General features: G+C 45.2%; 1 protein-coding gene across 1 annotated transcript in view; it reads right to left on the reverse strand.

Annotated features, from left to right (window-relative positions):
* The window catches only part of FNDC1 (fibronectin type III domain containing 1), a 78,547-nt gene that overhangs the window by 16,599 nt on the left and 44,979 nt on the right, over positions 1-16,969 (reverse strand). The window contains exons 13-16 of the mRNA XM_030886837.2: positions 16,370-16,912; positions 4,860-4,928; positions 2,651-2,794; positions 258-488 (exon numbers count right to left, since the gene is read on the reverse strand). Coding sequence (XP_030742697.1) covers positions 258-488; positions 2,651-2,794; positions 4,860-4,928; positions 16,370-16,912 — 987 coding nt within the window. The remainder of the gene's footprint in view (positions 1-257; positions 489-2,650; positions 2,795-4,859; positions 4,929-16,369; positions 16,913-16,969) is intronic.

Raw genomic sequence — 16,969 nt, forward strand, 5'->3', positions numbered from 1 at the left:
TCTGTTTAATCCAACAATCTAGACACCTATTTATTCACCTATCCATCAGTCCATTCATCTACTCATCAATCCATTTAACCATTCATCCATTCATCAAATAATATATCAATCCATCCCTCTATCCATCTACTAATTCAACCATAAATCCATAAATCCATCCACTCACCCATCTCCAACCATCTATCCATCCATTCACCCACTTGTTCATTCTCCACCTGAAGGTCAATGGAAACTCAGAGCATCTGCCTAGAACATACCTGTTACCACATCTCCTGGGGTGGCTTTGTCCCAGTCCATAATGACAAACGAGTGGCAGCCTTCCATCGCCACCACGGTGATGTTGCGGGGAGCATGCTGAGGGGGTAGATCACTCTTCCTCAGGTCATTTGGGATGATTTCATCCAGGCTATCCACTTGGAAGTGGTCTAGAGCATCCGTCAGGGAGCATGGAGATGAGGGATCCTTACTTAGATACGTCACATAAGGAGCTGGGGAAAAAACAACCCAGAGACATCCAATCAAAATGCTGAAGGCTGTTTCTGGAATCAGGAACATGGCTAGTTCCGTGAAGCCCGACCTGCCATTCAGTCTCTCTCAGACAGACAGATTCCAACATCACTGATGCAGACCTCCACTTCTAAAGCAGCAACCCCACCCTTCAGAACACACACCCCCAGCTCTCCCTAATGAGCCTGTAGAGACCCACATTAACCTTTCATCTGGTATCTTCAAAAGATCCTGCTGCCTCATCTATACCAATGACTACCTCCTCAAAGTGACTGTGAAGGACTCTTACAGGGATCATTTAATGTAACACAGGCCTACAATGTCTTGTCATTCTTTTGTCCAGAGGTTTGGAAAAGTGTAAGTCAGAACCAGCTGACACTGACCTAGAGTTCTCTACACCCAGTTAATTCCTAGACTGGTTTAGATCCAGAAAAGGAAGAACACTGATCAACATGCACACCCTCTACTTAACTGCTTCCTAGCCCTGGGTGGCCACCCCATGAGTTCACAACTCCCCCAAACCAAGCCCTCTGGGAGCTCTACGTGCAAAACCAGGTCAGAAAAGCCTTCTACAACATTACTACTCTGTAGAACAATGTCTATTTACCATCAGGGTCAAGGTCAAGCTTTACATACCCATCACTGCAGTCTGTACAAGATCCCTGTGAGTCAGGCAGGGCATGCATTGCTAACCCCATGTTCCAGCCAAGGCAACAGATGCTGAGAGGGTACCTACCAGCAAGCAAGGGATGGACTGGAAATCCTTTAAAACCCACCATTTAAAAAATGTTATCCCATTCTTTGCAACGTGAGAAATGCCTGGGGCTTGATTCATACAAGACTCTCCAGTACTCTCAAGTGTAACAGTCTCGGGTGCCTTCTGAACATTCCAACGCGCCTTCTTTTGGCCCCGGTTGCTCATTTCCAGTGGCTGTTTGAACCGAATGTAATTTTCAGTTCCTGCATTTCCAATGCTTTTGATAAAATTTGGTCTTTTAGGCTTGTCCCTGGGTCTCACTGGGAAGCTTTGAGGAGGAGTCCTAGCTGTTTAAAGTTATATATATTTTCATATATATATGAAAATAGCCAAATGATAGTCAGCCTTCAGGCCACAGAAGTTGTCTCTGGGACAGCTAATAATAGCACTGAAAGTGATTCCCTTTGTGCAAGGAACCGGAGAGAGGAAAAGCAGGGCCTGTCGGAAGCCCAGCCAGGCTACTGCCCGGCACGGAACCCCACGAGCTTGTGCCTCAGGAATGCTACCTCTGCCCTGTAGTCTGGGAGGTCTAGCGCTCCGTGACGGCTGGCAAGAATAGTTCTCTGCTCATGGCAGGACATTTGCTTTGGAAACAGGAACGTATGCTATTAGTTTAAGCTGTTTCTTGTCTCCATTCGTCATATATGTATCCAACAGCCTCATTAGTAACGTTCATTAAGGGAATGGGAAAGGAAGGCTCACCCTGGACTGAGCCACGTCTCCGTTGAACATAATATCCTATTTCACATGGTTTTATTGACTGAGGGAGAAGGGTGAAATAAATGTCTGTACCCCAAGTCTTTGAGGAGAATGTAGGCAATAATGGAAGGAAAACAGTTCTGGCTTTGACAGATTCTGGGAGACAAAGTAGAATTGCCCAATAGAGTTTCCAAAGGGTATAAAGCTTTGGGAGCAGATTGCCACATTTCTCTCCATGGAGCCACTGGTAGATTTGAACTGCCAACCTTTTGATCAGTAGCCTAATGTTTAGGTACCATACCACCATGCCACCTTCTCAATTGGGCCAACTGCAAATCTTTTAGAACAAAGTTAACAACCACAATGTGGATGACATCAGGGGTGATTCTCCTTTCAGGAAAGTTGGCTACCTTAAGAATACTCATTTCCCCTGGGCCCTGCTGACTTTTTTTAAATGGTACTTACTTAATCTAAACAAGGTCAGCCTTTCTAAGCTCTGCATTGTCGGGCCCCAAGCCTCTTCCTGCATTCTCTCCTCTTTCACTCGAAAGTAAACTCACATGTGTATATACAAACCTGCTTTCACAGCTCTAAGCCAAGAGATCTGTTGGGTTCATCTTTTTCAAAGCACCAAGGAGGGCACAAGTTAACAACTCATATTTCTCTTATTAAGAAAACTCGATTTACCAACAAATCGTTTCTTTCCGGCCAGATCGAATTCTTCCTTGGGGAAAGAGCTGATGGGCCCTTCTGGTGAAATGACCCGGGGGAGGTCTGCAGTGGTTGAGGGCTTGGTGGTGGTGGGCGGGCTCGCAGTCTCCAATTCATAATCTGAAAACAATTGGAAGGGTTTATCATCGGGCACTTCTGGCAAAGTGGCACTATGTCCAGGCAAAAGGCACCTTTGTAAAGTTCGATTCTCGATTTTAGACTATGTGTATAAAAACCAAACAAAATGAAAATCCATGCTGTGGTTACACAGAACTGGTGCTTCATAAAACGGGAGAAGGATTTAAAAAGTTTGAGGGGCAATCCCATAATTTTTACATCCATTTTTCTATGAACTTTTGGAAGCATCCCTCTCACGGCATGTCCCTGATTTCAGTTCTCTCGGAAGAGCAGCTACAGCTGAGAGTGAGAAAGAGAAAAAAGGCACCCAGAGGACCGGCAAACTGCGGCCGTGGTATCAGAGCAGGGGCCCTTAGGAGGCATCCAGCTTTGGGGTCTTAGGTCTCTGGTCCAAGGCCATTCTCCAAGGGTAAGTTTCCTTTGGGAATCGTGGAAGATTCGCACCACAAGGGAACCAAGAGTACTTTTTCAAGACTTATCTTTTGCGTGGGGCTTTTGCTGTCTTTCTTTCTCTCTTTCCTTTTTTTTCAGGAAGGGGGAATGGGGCTCCTTGTGATGACAGCAAATCTCTTCACATGCAGAAAGAAAATTAATCACTTCTCCCTGTTCAAATGCTCAAAGAGCAAGGTAAAATTTGGTGTTTTCAAAAAAATAAAAAAACAAGGATGGTGAGACTCCAACTCACATACTTTGGAAAAGACCGGTCGCGGTCGCTAGGAAAGGACATTTAGTCAGTGAAAGAGGGGAGCTACGCATGAGATGGGACACCATGCTCTGCCCACCACAGTGGACTCAGACATATAAATGTCCATGGTGAAGAGGGACACAGGACCAGGCAACGCTTCACCCTGCTGAAGGTCAGCTGGCCACGTGTCTCAAAGCTCTAAACCAAGAAATGTGTTCTGCTCTTCATTTTCAAAGCACCAGTGAGCACGCACGTTAACACCGCTGCATGGTGACTAAGAACAAGCCTTTCCCCAGGTGATCAGAGACCTTCATATGCTGTCTAAGACCTGCTGGTTTTGCTTGTGAGCCTCGGGGTGAAACCACTGCGGCAAGCTGGGCTACAATGGCATGATCTGCCCACTGGTAATGGAAGCCAACGAAACTGTAGGTAAGAGCAGGCAAATCGAACCCCACATGGGAGAACAGGCAGGAGTCAGAGGCTAGCACCGGACTGGGAAAAAGACTCCCAGGTAGACTTCTTCGACTGGAGAGTCAACCTATAAAACACACAAACCCAAACACCCAGAGACCCTGTAGTGATCACATGCCAGTTGTCATGGAACTGACACTAGGTCATGGTAACTCCATGTATGCTAGGAGAACTGCTCTCCACAGGCTGTCCCTGGAGAAGGACATCATGCTTGGTAAGGTAGAGGGTCGCTATGGGTTGGAACTGACTCAACATCACCTAACAAAAAGAACAGAATTTTCAGAATGAGGCCATCAGGCCTTACGGCCCAGGCCCCTCAGGGCAGACTTGAACCTCCAACCTTTGGGCTAGCCACTGAACAAGTTAACTATTGGCACCAGCCAGTGACGTAGGCTATCACATATTGAGTGACTGGCCCAGAGATTGTTTGAGACATTCTATATTTTCAATCCTATAAACTCACCCCTACTTGCAGAGATGCTACGTAAGAAATGAGTGCGTTGCCAGCATCACCCTTTTTATGACATTCGACGAGAGAAAAATGGGCGAGAAACGCGAGAGAGAGAAAAAGCTGAGGCATTGGCTATTTTAAACATGGTGCTAGGAACAAAGGTGGGCCCCAAGACTCCCCAGAGAGGAGGACTTGGAAGGAAGGAACTAGGGCACATGGAAACCACATTTGCCTATCAAGCTACTGTCTTTCTTTAGACCACATCACAGCTGGGGACAACTTGGGAGAGTGGAGGGCCAGTCAGTCACCCTCTCTGCACCCAGCCCAGGCTTCTGAAGGTAGCATCAAAGGAGACCATTCATCTTGTAATTGGAATTGAGAATTGGAGGCTCTGAGAGGCAAAGAAGTTGTTGGCAGTGGTGGTTCAAACCCGTGTGTACCTTGATCGTAGATGGCGTACGCTTCCTCAGTGGGCATCAGCCCGTCACTGTCCAAAGCCGAGCCCTCATCTGCCAAGGAAGAGAGAAGGGGTTAACCAGGCTCGCCTCGCCCCTCTGCTCCCATCTCTGGACCCTCCCAGGGCACAACAACCCTGCCCACCGCCCTCCCTGGGAACAGGACGCCAAGGTCAGGTAACAGGAAGAGACAGGTAAGCTCTGCTTTTCAGAAGTTCACTTTAGGCCACCTCGCTTTTGTGAAAGACGATTTTCATAAGGCGAAGAGTGGAGCAAACGTTCCTCCTTGCTCATCATTGTTCTGCAGACAGCCAAGCCTCTCTGGGCCAAGATGAGGTGGTGCGAATCCCGAGCAGCACTGAGAGTCACCCAGCCCCGTCCCCTGGGAACCTGCGCCCTGAGCAGGGGCAGTCCCCCAGCTCCTCCCCTGGGAACCACACTGGGCACCTCAGCATCAGGGTGTTGGAGCTATGCGTTCCTGCGCCGTAGGTTCCATGTGATTTTTTATGTGATTTCATGGATTATTTGGAGGGTTTGGGAATGCTCAGGAAATTTTCCCACGTGAAGTAATGATAATTGCTTCTTCACTTAATGTGGGAGTTACATAATTGCATGTCAACATGATCAGTAGAGTGAAGGGGTAGAGTTTAACCGGTCAATCAGGTCACAGCCTGATGATGCCTCCTGGAGGGCATGATATGCCCATGAGGATTCTGGGAACTTCCTCTCTCTCCCTGGAGGAGAGACACACACTCTCTCTACTTCACCTTCCTGTGCAGGAGCCATGCTCAGAGAGCTGGTAGAGACAGCACTGGATTGGATCCACAAGACTTGCCACCCACCAGCCTGTGATTTTCCTGCCTTTGGCATCATTGCATGTTCTGTGTGAGTCTGATGAGGAATTTATGGACTAGTATCAAACATACGGGCTAATATCACACTTATGGTCTTGGGCTGGGATGTTTTCTCAATATGATTGCTCTTCCATATAAAGCTCTTTCCCATACACATGCGTGTCCCTGGATTTGTTTCTCTAGGCAGCCCAGACCCACACATGAGGTATGCTGCACTTTCAGATAATTGGGAAAACTTCAACGAGTGTACCCACAGGAAACCAGGGTTCTCTCTTTTTGTACCCAGAACAATGTTATCAATATGCTTCCCTGGGGTCACATTAAGCTGGTCTGACCTCCTTCCCTGGCCCTTGCCTGACTGTGAAAGCCTCTAAATTCTCACTTCACAACCATGAAAACAGATATGTAAGTCAAGGCTCCCCGTGTTGACAGCAATCAAGCTTCACTGGGGCATGCCTCGCCCTAGCCCACCTGTGCTTGCTGCCCCTCATCAGCCTTGCAGCTCTGGAGCATAGTCTAGATTCTAGAATCTAAAGGCAGCAGGAGCCCAGCCTCTCCTATATCCCAACTCTGCTGAAGGAATACCAGATGGGACTCCCAAGTCCGTGTTTAACTTACCTCATGTAACCTCCCACCCTCTCTTAGCAACTCTGGACTAATCTGTACTGTGTGACTTAAAGTTCACATGAAATTTAGAAATGATATTCCAGTAAGGAGCCCTGGTGACACAATGGATGAAGCATTGGGCTGCTCATGGTGAGGTCATTGGTTCAAACCCACCAGATATTCCCAGGCAGAGAGATGCGGTTGCCTGTTCCAGTCTTGTAAACCCAGAGGAACAGCTATACTCTGCCCCAAGGGGCTCTGTGGGCTGAATTGACTCGATGGCAGTGGTTCCTGTGGTTAATTATACATATCGCTTTACAATTAAGATTGGAGTTTCCTGACAAAGCCACTAACTCCCTTCTCATTGCAGGCTCATACTTCAAGCGTAACTCTGAGAATCTTAGGTGTGAAAATCTACCATCTGCAGGAAGCCTTCATGATAAAAACTATTGCTAAAATGCCCACACTGCCTGACCTGATATTATTCGCATGGGTGACCCGTGTGTGGCCAAAGAAGGAGCCTGATCTAAGAACAAGAGACACTTGTGCCTCAGTTATCTGGGTAGTTTGAGCAGAATTCTTTTTGAGAAGATGTGGTGAGTCAATTATGTCATTTCTCTACTTGGGGGATATAGTCACAGCTGCCAAACGGGATATTATCGTCGTTGATAAACTCTTGAGGCAAAAGGATTTGTAACTCAACATTTCAGGAGAATTCCTTCTCAGTTCTGACCAGAGAGCCAGAGCAGGAATAGAGAACTCTCTAAACAAACTCAAGACCAAACCCACTGCCATCAAATCAAGCCCAATTCATAGTCACCGTGTGGGGGTTCCCAGGCCATAAACATTTATGCAAACAGATAGCCTCCCCTTTCTCCCACAAAGCAGCAGGTGAGCTTAAACTCTCAAGACTCCTTCTCTAAACTCAGTGGGCCCTGAGAGGGGGAAGTAGCTAGAATTTATTGACTGTCTCTGTACACCAGGCCTTTGAGGACTATATATTTGGAGTTGACCCTCTCAACAAGCCTGAGAGATATGGCAGGCAATCCATCTACCCACATTGGAGTCAAGACACTGTAGCTTGGAGAAGATTCTCAATGTACCTAGAGCCAGAGAGCTGTGAAATGACAAAGCTAAACAGAATCTGAACTCCACGCCCTTTGGTTCCTAAGGGTGTGTACTATAGATTGTTTTAAAAACTGCCTCCACTTTCTAAATGGTGAACCAGCCCATCAAATTGTTAAGGAATTCTGTTAGAATGATCAACCCCAGGTAATGAAGGGGAAATTGAAGTCAAATGTGCATAAAACCCTCTCCACTAGCAACATTTTTTCCCAGGAGGAAATGATCTATCATTCTCTAGAAATACTCCCAAATAGCAATTATTCCAGCTCCTTAAAGCCTCATTTGAACAACATCATGGAAGTCACTGTGCCAAAACCAGTATCACCAGCAGAGGACGTCGGCTCTGCCTGTCTGACCCTCTGTGTTTTATCGTGGGAAGCCTCCAGCCCATTTCAAGGCCAGGTGAGATACCAGAGCCCCTGCTGCCCCAGCCTCTCTTCTGATGGGGCCCAGGGATCTCAGCAAGAGCCACGGTGAATAGAATCTACCGTCCAAGGGTTAACAGAGCCATTTCATGTAGTGAAAGCATTCAACCCAATTTTTTCCACAGGCCATTCCAATGTCAACCTGCCTGTAGCCAAGAGGAATTCTTCTAGGATGGGTGTAATCAGAACCACCTCAACCTAAAGTTTGGGGTTATCTTGCCATTGTTCCAAGCTGCCATTTTCTTTCCCTTGTCAATTACCCTCAGGAGGACAGTCTTGTTTTCCCTCCTGACGTGTTCATTTCATTGGGCCTGTGATTTCTAGCTAGTGATGCTTCGAAATAACCTCACCACCATGGAGTCAATGCCAACTCATGGTGACCCTACAGGACAGGTTAGAACTGTCCCTGTGGATTTCTGAGACTGCAATTCTTTACAGACGTGGACAGCTTCATCATTCTCCCAAGCAGAGGCTAGTGGCTTCAAACTGATGACCTTGCGGTTAGCAGCCTAACATGTAATCACTACACCCCTCAGGGTTCCAGCTGGAATTGCTAGGTGGTGGCCAAAGGTCAATGTGCTGGACTGCTAGTTCAGAGGTTGGAGACGCAAGGCCACTTCGAGGTGCCTTGGGAAAAAATGCCTGGTGACCTACTTCCAATCACTTGGCCACTGGGAATCATGTGGAGCAGAGTGATCCCCTGGAACACCTAGAACTGCCATGAGTCCATTCGATAGCAATCAGTTTTATTATTTTTAGCCAACTCAAAGGTGGGTAAATGGTACAGTTCTTACATCCCAGTGAAAGTGTGTACTGTGCGCTTTGTGGATTTTTAGTGTTGAGTGTGATTCTCCAAAGTGCTGAAATAGCTCATGTGCTTGTGCTGGGCCCCAGAAATAATGCCTTTTATCTCCCAAGCAGGTTCATATTTTTGAGATGATGGGCAACGAACTCCTTTGGTATCAGTACACTCCTACAGGACCATCTACAGCTCTTCTTCTATGTCTTCTTCTAGGCGAAATTTTACTAGAATAGCCCATCTTGAATCTCAGTGACTTTCGGAAGTACTGGAGTATATTCGCAAACAAGCTTCTTGAGAAGGTGACAGACAGAATTAGCCACCCTTGAATGCCATTCTGAAACACTTGTAACAACGCAAAACATCCGAAGTCCACACATCCATTGATGTCAGAGGCTTCGATCTCTTCACACTGAAGTGGCTCCCAACATTTGCCATGGTGATGTGATTTATTCCAAGCAGTCTATACAAATCATCCTGGGAAATGAATGTAAACCATCTCCAAAGAATTAAGACCTTCACTCCAGAAATAAAATGAGGGGAAAATATTCTCAAGAGAAGTTGACATTGAATAGGTAGACAATAACCATTTGGAAAGGAAGACTATTTGCAAATTGCATGCCTGATCCAGTTCAAGTGAATTTTCAATGATCGCCTTTGTATTTTCTGTCTTAAGGGGGGGGGGGGAATGTGGCAGGCAGAGCTGTTTTCAATAATGACTGATGTTTCCTGAAACATGCGACAAGGTCATGTTACACATCCTTGAAGATATTTAGCTGGTTCGCAGCATTTCTACGCACACAGCAGCAGAAGCAGAAATAGGGCCTGAGAAAGAAGGATACTGGCTATTAACAACTTTTCAATTAGAAACTTCAGAATACCTATAGGTAAGGTATCATGCAGATGGACAATGGTGCATATGTAACAAGGTACCAAGAGGAAATCGAAATTAAGTACAAGGCATTGTCTGAACTACAAATAATGTATTGTCTAGTGGGGAAGTCAGGCCAAGTGAAAAACAAACAACATGTGTATGTGTGGGTGTGAGAGAAAGAGATATGTTTATATCCATATCATCGATAGCTACAGTTCTCTCATTTGTTGGGTGCCATTCAATAGGTTCTAAGCCAGAATGAGACCCTGCCCAATCCTGCGTCATCCTCACAACTGTTCCTATGCTTGCACCCATTGTCGCAGCTACTGTGTCAGTCCATCTTGGTGAGTGTCTTCCTCTCTTCTGCTGCCCCTCTACTTTACCAAGCCTGATGTCCTCCACGGTCGATTCCTGTCTCTGTCTGAAAGAGACCGCGGAGGGATCAAGAACAATAACAGCACAGAGATGAAGAAAAAGAAACTGGAGTGAATGCAACAACACACCCCGAAGAAGCACCTACCTACATGTGTCACCATCCCCCTGGCAATAAGCATGCAAGCATGGCATCCACAACAAATAAAGAAGTACACAGAAATGCTGGTTGAGTTACTGTCTTGACCAAACAGATCAAGATTATTCCTAAGACGTGCTTTTAAAGTCGTATTCTCAAGGGAAATAAAAGCATCATGGTTTCACGAGGGGAGTCCAAACTTTGAGATTTGAAAGATGATTTTTTATATATAATGGAGCGCTATGAATACCATGTTGCATCTTGGAGTTTAATGGCAGTGGTGGACAGAGTGGGGTGAGGAGTGAAGGGGAGAGGGGTGGAGGGACAGATAACTTCACCCGATGATGACTCCAGGTGCTAAAGCACAGGCATCATATGGTAAACACCTCAGGCTTCTGCGCTACCGCATCCAAAAGCTGCTTGGTCAATGCTAGGTGAGTCTGCTGTGTGGAGCCCCTGCGTGTCTCAAAATAAATGGTGTATCAAACGATATTCAATAAAGCAAATGTGATCCAACATGAGAGAAAATGCAACTGTATGTGAGAGACTCCTGGCCTTGAGGTCCTGCTAGATTTCCAGTGAGGGAACTGGGTGGGCAGTAAAGTTGGGGTGATGTGAGGGCAGGGGCAGTTCCCACTCAGCACCCTGAGTGGTTCTCATTGCATCTCTGATCCAGGAACCATTATGGTGTTCACATGGTGCATTTCAGCGCATCAAGCCATGGAAGGATGTTCAACTAAGAAATGTTATGCCCCAATAAAATGATTTTAAAAAGAAAGGAAAAATATTTGTCCAAAGAATGTATTCTATCTTACACAAATAACATGCACTTTCTGCATCAGTTTGCTAATCACTGTGCCCCCACCCTGGGAATACTTTTGTAAGGTTGCACAGTAATTTTTTTACAGCAATATGGGGCAACTAATTGGCATGGTAGCACCTTAAAAATACCTTTCAGGAGAAAGCGCAGCAGGCGAACAAACCTAGAATGCGCACATTATTTGCATAAAGAATGTATTCGGATTTCAAGAAGGGCTTATCGGGACACAAAATTTAACTGTCTCATTTTCATAACTCATATGAGGAAATATGAACAATAGCTATGTAAAATCATTCATCATTAGGGAAATGAAAATCAAGACCACGGTGAGATTTGTTTAAATGATCGGTACACTAGAATACCAATCGCTCAAAAAGGAAAATAAGAAGTGCTGGTGAGGACTTCAGAAACGAACCTTCAGGCAGTGCTGGTGGAAATAGAGAATGGTACAGAAGCCACGGAAACATATGTCAGTTCTACCAGAGCGCGTGCTCCAGGTCTAGTTATCTCACTCGTAGGTATAGCTCAGGGAATAGAAGGCATCATATCCACACAATACTGTGCACCAAGGTTCACAGCAGTATTGCTAATAAGAATCGAAAAGTTAAAAGAACCCCACATGCTAATCAACCAAAAAATGGAATACCAAATATGGTATATCCATGATAGGGATATTCTTTGGTCCTAAAAGGAAAGTAAGGAAGTGATACATGCAACAACATGGATGAAACTTAAAAACATATACACTAAGTGAAGGCCATGTATTGCATGATTTAATTGACATAAATGACCAGTATAGGCAAATCTATTGAAAAGAAAGAAAAGATCAAACTGGATGTCAGAGAAGAATATGAAACTTGCTTTAATCAGGTTAATCTGAATAATAGAGTAACAAAGGCAAATGAAAGAAATGATGAAGTCAAAGAGCTGAGCAGAAAAATTTTAAAGACAGCTAGAGAAGGCAAAGTAAAATGCTGTAATGAAATGTGCAAAGACCTATAGTTGGAAACCCACAAAGGAAAGACACGCGCAGCACATCTTACACTGAAAAAAATCAACAAAAACCCAAGCTTCACATTGCAATATTGGAAGGGTCTATGGGCAAAATATTCAATAATGCAAAAGCATCAAAAGATGGAAAGAATACATAGAGTCACTGTAAAAATAACTGGTTGATATTCAAATGACCTCAAGATGTAGCATATGAGGAAGAACCAATGGTGCTGAAGGTAGAAGTTCAAGCTGCACTGAAAGCAATCGCCAAAAACAAGCTCCAGGAACTGATGGAAGACCAATTGAAGCATTTCAACAAGCTGATGAAGCGCTGGAAGCACTCACTCATCTATGCCAGAAGATTTGGAAGACAGTTGTTTGGCCAACAGACTAGAAGAGATCCCTATCTGTACCCATTCCAAAGAAAGGTGACCCAGCTGGATGTTCAAATTATAGAGCAGCATCATTGCTATGACATACAAGTAAAACTTTGCAGAAGATCATCGAAAATGGTTGCAGCAGTGCATTGATAGAAAGAAAGCTGCCAAGATATCATGATTGATGTCAGATGGATCTTGGCTGAAAGCAGAGGATAACAGGAAGATATTTATTTGTGTTTTATTGACTATGAAAGTAACTCTACTGTATGGATCATAACAAACGGTGGATGACTTTGAGAAGAATGGAAGTTCTAAAACACTTCATTGAACTCACCGGGACTTGTACATGGGTCAAGAGGCAGTTGTGTAAACAGAACAAGGGCTTATCTCCAAGGGGGAAAGATGGGGCTTTTTACTCACATAAAGAGTTATAGCCTTAGAAGCCCACAGGGGGCAGTTCTACCTTGTTCTCTAGCGTCACTATGAATCGCATGGACTCGATAGCACAGAGCTGGAGTTGAATTTATATGCAGATGGCACAACTCTGCTTGCTGAAAGTGAAGAGGACTTGAAGCACGTGCTGACGAAGATCAAGTACAGTACCCTTCAGTCTGGATTGCAACTCAATGCAATGAAGAGCAAAATTCTCACAGCTGCACCAATAGGTAACATGATGACAAATGGAGAAAAGACTACAGTTGTCATTAAGGGTTTTATCAAGCTCAGATCTACAATCAATGCTCATGAAAGCAGCACTCAAGAGATCAAAAGATGCATCATTGCACTGGGTAAATTTGCTGCATAAGATCTCTTTAAAGTGGTAACAAGGAAGTTGGTGTGAGGTCTAAGGTGTGCCTGACCCAAACCACGGTGTTTTCAATCACTTCACATACATGTGAAAGTTGGACATTGACTAAGGCAGACCAACGAAGAATTGATGCATTTGAATTACAGTGCTGGCAAGGACTATTGAAAGTCCCATGGATTGTCAAAAGAGCAAACAACTCTGTCTCAGAAGAAGTACAGCCAGCCATAGTGCTCCTTAGAGACAGGACACGTGGTCAGGAGAAACCAGTCCCTGGCGAAGGACATCATGCTTGGTAAAGTAGAGGGGCAGCAGAAAAGAGGAAGATTCCCAACAAGATGGATTGATACAGTGGCTACCACGATAAGGTCAAACCTAAGAACAGGTGTGCAAAGCAGGCAGTGTTCACTCTATTGCACATAGGATTGCTGGGGGGGGGACCGACTTAATGGCACCTGACAGCAACAACAGGTGAGTACACAGAGGCAGGAAGTGGCCAGTGCTTCCCAGGGGAGGGTGGGAGAAAGAGGAAAGACTGCTGAAGGATGTGATGTGTCTTTAGGGGACAATGAATAGGTTTTGTAGCTTTCAACATCTCTCTGAATATAGTATAAGAAAAAGCTGTTTGTATGTTTAAAAAGCTGAACTTTATGGCATGTGAATGATGTCTCAATAAATCTGTAATGAAAATAGTGAGGACTAGAATTCATACTACGAGAAAACAAATTAAAGTTCGTGGAGCAACAGAAACTCTAAAAACTGAAGCCATGCCATAAAATATTTTTTAAAGAAGTATTTTAAAAATAATAAGCATTTTTAAAATACAAAGGATGCTGTAATATTTATGAGAATGTTATATTTCTCTAGCAAATTGTAATTGTCCTCCCAGGACTTAGTATGGATTTACACTTATGTGGCCTATAGGAAAATTATAATGAACACAGATATATTTTTGGTTTAGATTAAGAAATCAGAAGACTGGATATGAGTGAAGTGGAAAAATACAGACATATGCCTATATAGATGTAGATTCATATACATACACACACATGCATGAGATGGCTTTAAAAAGCCCATGGAAAATAAAATTAAAAGGCAATGTCAAGAACCTTATGCTCAGTAAACTTAGTCAATCTTATAAAGATAAATATTTAATAACACTATTATTATCAGGAAAAACAAAGAAAAAGAAATGTGGTTTATACACCATAAGATTTGATGAGGAGGAGGAGCAGAGACTGGTGGGAAGAGGAAGAGAGGAAGAATAAGCTATTGGGAAGGGAGGAAGGAAGGATGGTGGGGGAGAGGTGACCACATGTATGGAGTGACGAACAGGATCTTATTGCTTTCCCTTGTTGAGAGGGGCTACGGAACTACATACAGCGTTTCTTTAAAATCCAAAACAAAAATTTAAAAAGCGCTTCAGATTCATTCCTTATCCCTGGGACCTAAGTATTGGTCTGAGGGACTAACGGGCAAAGGGGAGGAAAAAGAAAAACTAAAATGGACTTGGAGTCTTTACTGACAGACAAGTTTGTCAGTTGGGGGGGGGCGGGGGGGGGGCGCGGAAGGGCAATTAAATTTGTCCTTAAACTTTTTAAAGTCCAGTGTGTGTGTGTGTGTGTGTGTGTGTGTGTGTGTAAAGAAAAGAAAATAAAGACTTTCATGCCAAATAATAAGCAAAATAACAATGAAAAGAATGTGCAACAGGCCTATTAAAAGCAGGCAAAATAAAATGTGAAACAATAATCATAGTAATACATCGACTCCAGCAGTCACTTTTCTGTTTACAGCCATTTACCTATTCTAGTCACACTTGCGTGTGGCGTTGGGAAGAAAGCGCGTGCATGTCTGCAGCAGTGGGGAGTCGAGGAAAGCAGCATCGCATCGGAGCAGCAGCAATTCACAGGTAAATGCCTCTCTCCTCACTGGGAAAGTTGAAAGCTCACGAACTGTCCTCCCGCTGGTCCCCATCCCTGGCACGAGTTCTGGTCCGCTGCCGTGAGTTTTTGGAGATGCCAAACTTTTAGCTTTCTGTAGAACTCTTCCCTGCGTGGACGGACTTCAAAGAAAAATTCCACTCTGGGCACCACGCTCCGGTTCAAATTGATTGGGCTTATCATAGTGAAAGATGCTGACCATGCCAGGAATTCCTGAAGTGAAGGGTCTTCGTTCTGCCTCAGCTTAGAAACATGGGTTTGACGAGCGGCTTTACACTTCATTCCACTTGGATAAAGATTAAGGTGACCAGATTTTAACATTGGTAAGGCGGGACACCATTGATAAAACTCATATTCTGGCGAAATAGCCACCTGGGAGCTGAAAACCGTACACCCTAGCTTGTCGTGCATTCTTTCCAAAAATCGGGATTTTTTTTAAAACGCTGCAGGACGTGGGAAAAATTGTTAAAAACCGGGACTGTCCCACCAAAAGCGGGACATCTGGTCACCTTAATAAAGATGACAGTCTTGCCTCCCACATGCGGGGTCCAGAAGATGGAGCAACTAGACAGATGACAATCCCACTCCATCATGAAAGCGGTCCTTCTGTTCTTGAAGGCGAAGGTGCCTGCAGCTCTTGTAGAAAGACAGGCAGACTTGGGCAGTAGGACAGCATGACTCTGGTGTTCTAGAGTGGGGACACGGTGCCCTTTGACCCAGCATAGCGCCCATGTTCCCAGGAGAAGCCCCATCACCCGGAGGTTAGCATTCTCCAGAGGGTTCCGGGAGGAACATCCCCTTTCCTGGCCTGCACTGGTCAGAACCGCCTTCACCTGCCACACGTTCTTGGGAAACACAACTTTTCTTGGAGCCTCACAATGAGACCATTCAATGATCTGAGTAGCCCAGCAGCAAAAATGCCACTTAACCTTGTGTGCATCACAAGTCATCACAGTATCCTTTTTAATGTCAAAGCTGCTAATCTACTTATGTTCTGTGGCTCACACCTTCGATGATGCTAGCTCACCGTAATCATGTCCGTGTGTTCGCTAGTTGACCTGAGCTCCAACAGGGGCTACCGGGACATAACGTAGGACGTGGAGTTCATTCTGATTTTCAAATAAACAATGAGTACTTCTTTTTAAGTGTAAATATATCCCTGCAATGTGTGTATTTACTTAACCCAATCTTCCTAGTTGTGGTCAGCAACATGGTTATCCAAGCTAAATCTCTGGGATTAGAAATGGCACCTGGAGCCATTTGGCTGGCTTGACCCTCATTCCTCTCCTGCGGCCTATGGAATCCTGCTCTGGAATGCAGCCTGTTGGGTAAATGGGGTACCCTTACAATGAAGACCACTCACCTTCTTCAGGGTAACACTCAGGGATCCCATTAGAATCCATGATCTGGTTACCATCTTCATCATGCTGTTCTACAGTGCCAGGGGGGCAGGTGGGCACTGAGGTGGTAGGCTCAGGGGTGGTGGTAGTGGTCTGTGTGGTGGTCCGGATTGTAGTCCGTGGGCGTGTGGTGGGCGTTCGGCGGGTGGTAGTGGTTGTCCGGCGGGTGGCGGTAGCTGTCCGGCGAGTGGAGGTAGCTGTCCTGGGAGTGGAGGTAGTTGTCCGACGAGTGGAGGTGGTTGTGGGTCGTGGGGTTGTAGTGGTGGGCAGAGGAGTAGTGGTGGTGGTGGTGGTGGTAGTGGTGGTGGCAGTGGTGGTGGTGGTGGTGGGTTGCACACTTGTGGTTGGGGCACGGGTGGTTGTTCTGATGACCTCCAAGCCTACCAACGGCTTGCCTCCGAGGCTCAAAATAGGCTTGTCTGGAGCACTGGCCAGGGGTTTGCCATGTCGCCCCTGCCCAAAAAGGGGGAGGCCATCAGGGCTCACCACAGGGGTCCCGTCCAGATCTGAAACAGAGCCAAACAAAACCCATGTAAGCCATCATATAATTAGAGAAATAATAA

The sequence above is a fragment of the Echinops telfairi genome, unplaced genomic scaffold (assembly GCF_000313985.2).
Source record: "Echinops telfairi isolate 266 unplaced genomic scaffold, ASM31398v2 ScPeMD7_3533;HRSCAF=4204_0, whole genome shotgun sequence".
Lineage (NCBI taxonomy): Eukaryota > Metazoa > Chordata > Mammalia > Afrosoricida > Tenrecidae > Echinops > Echinops telfairi.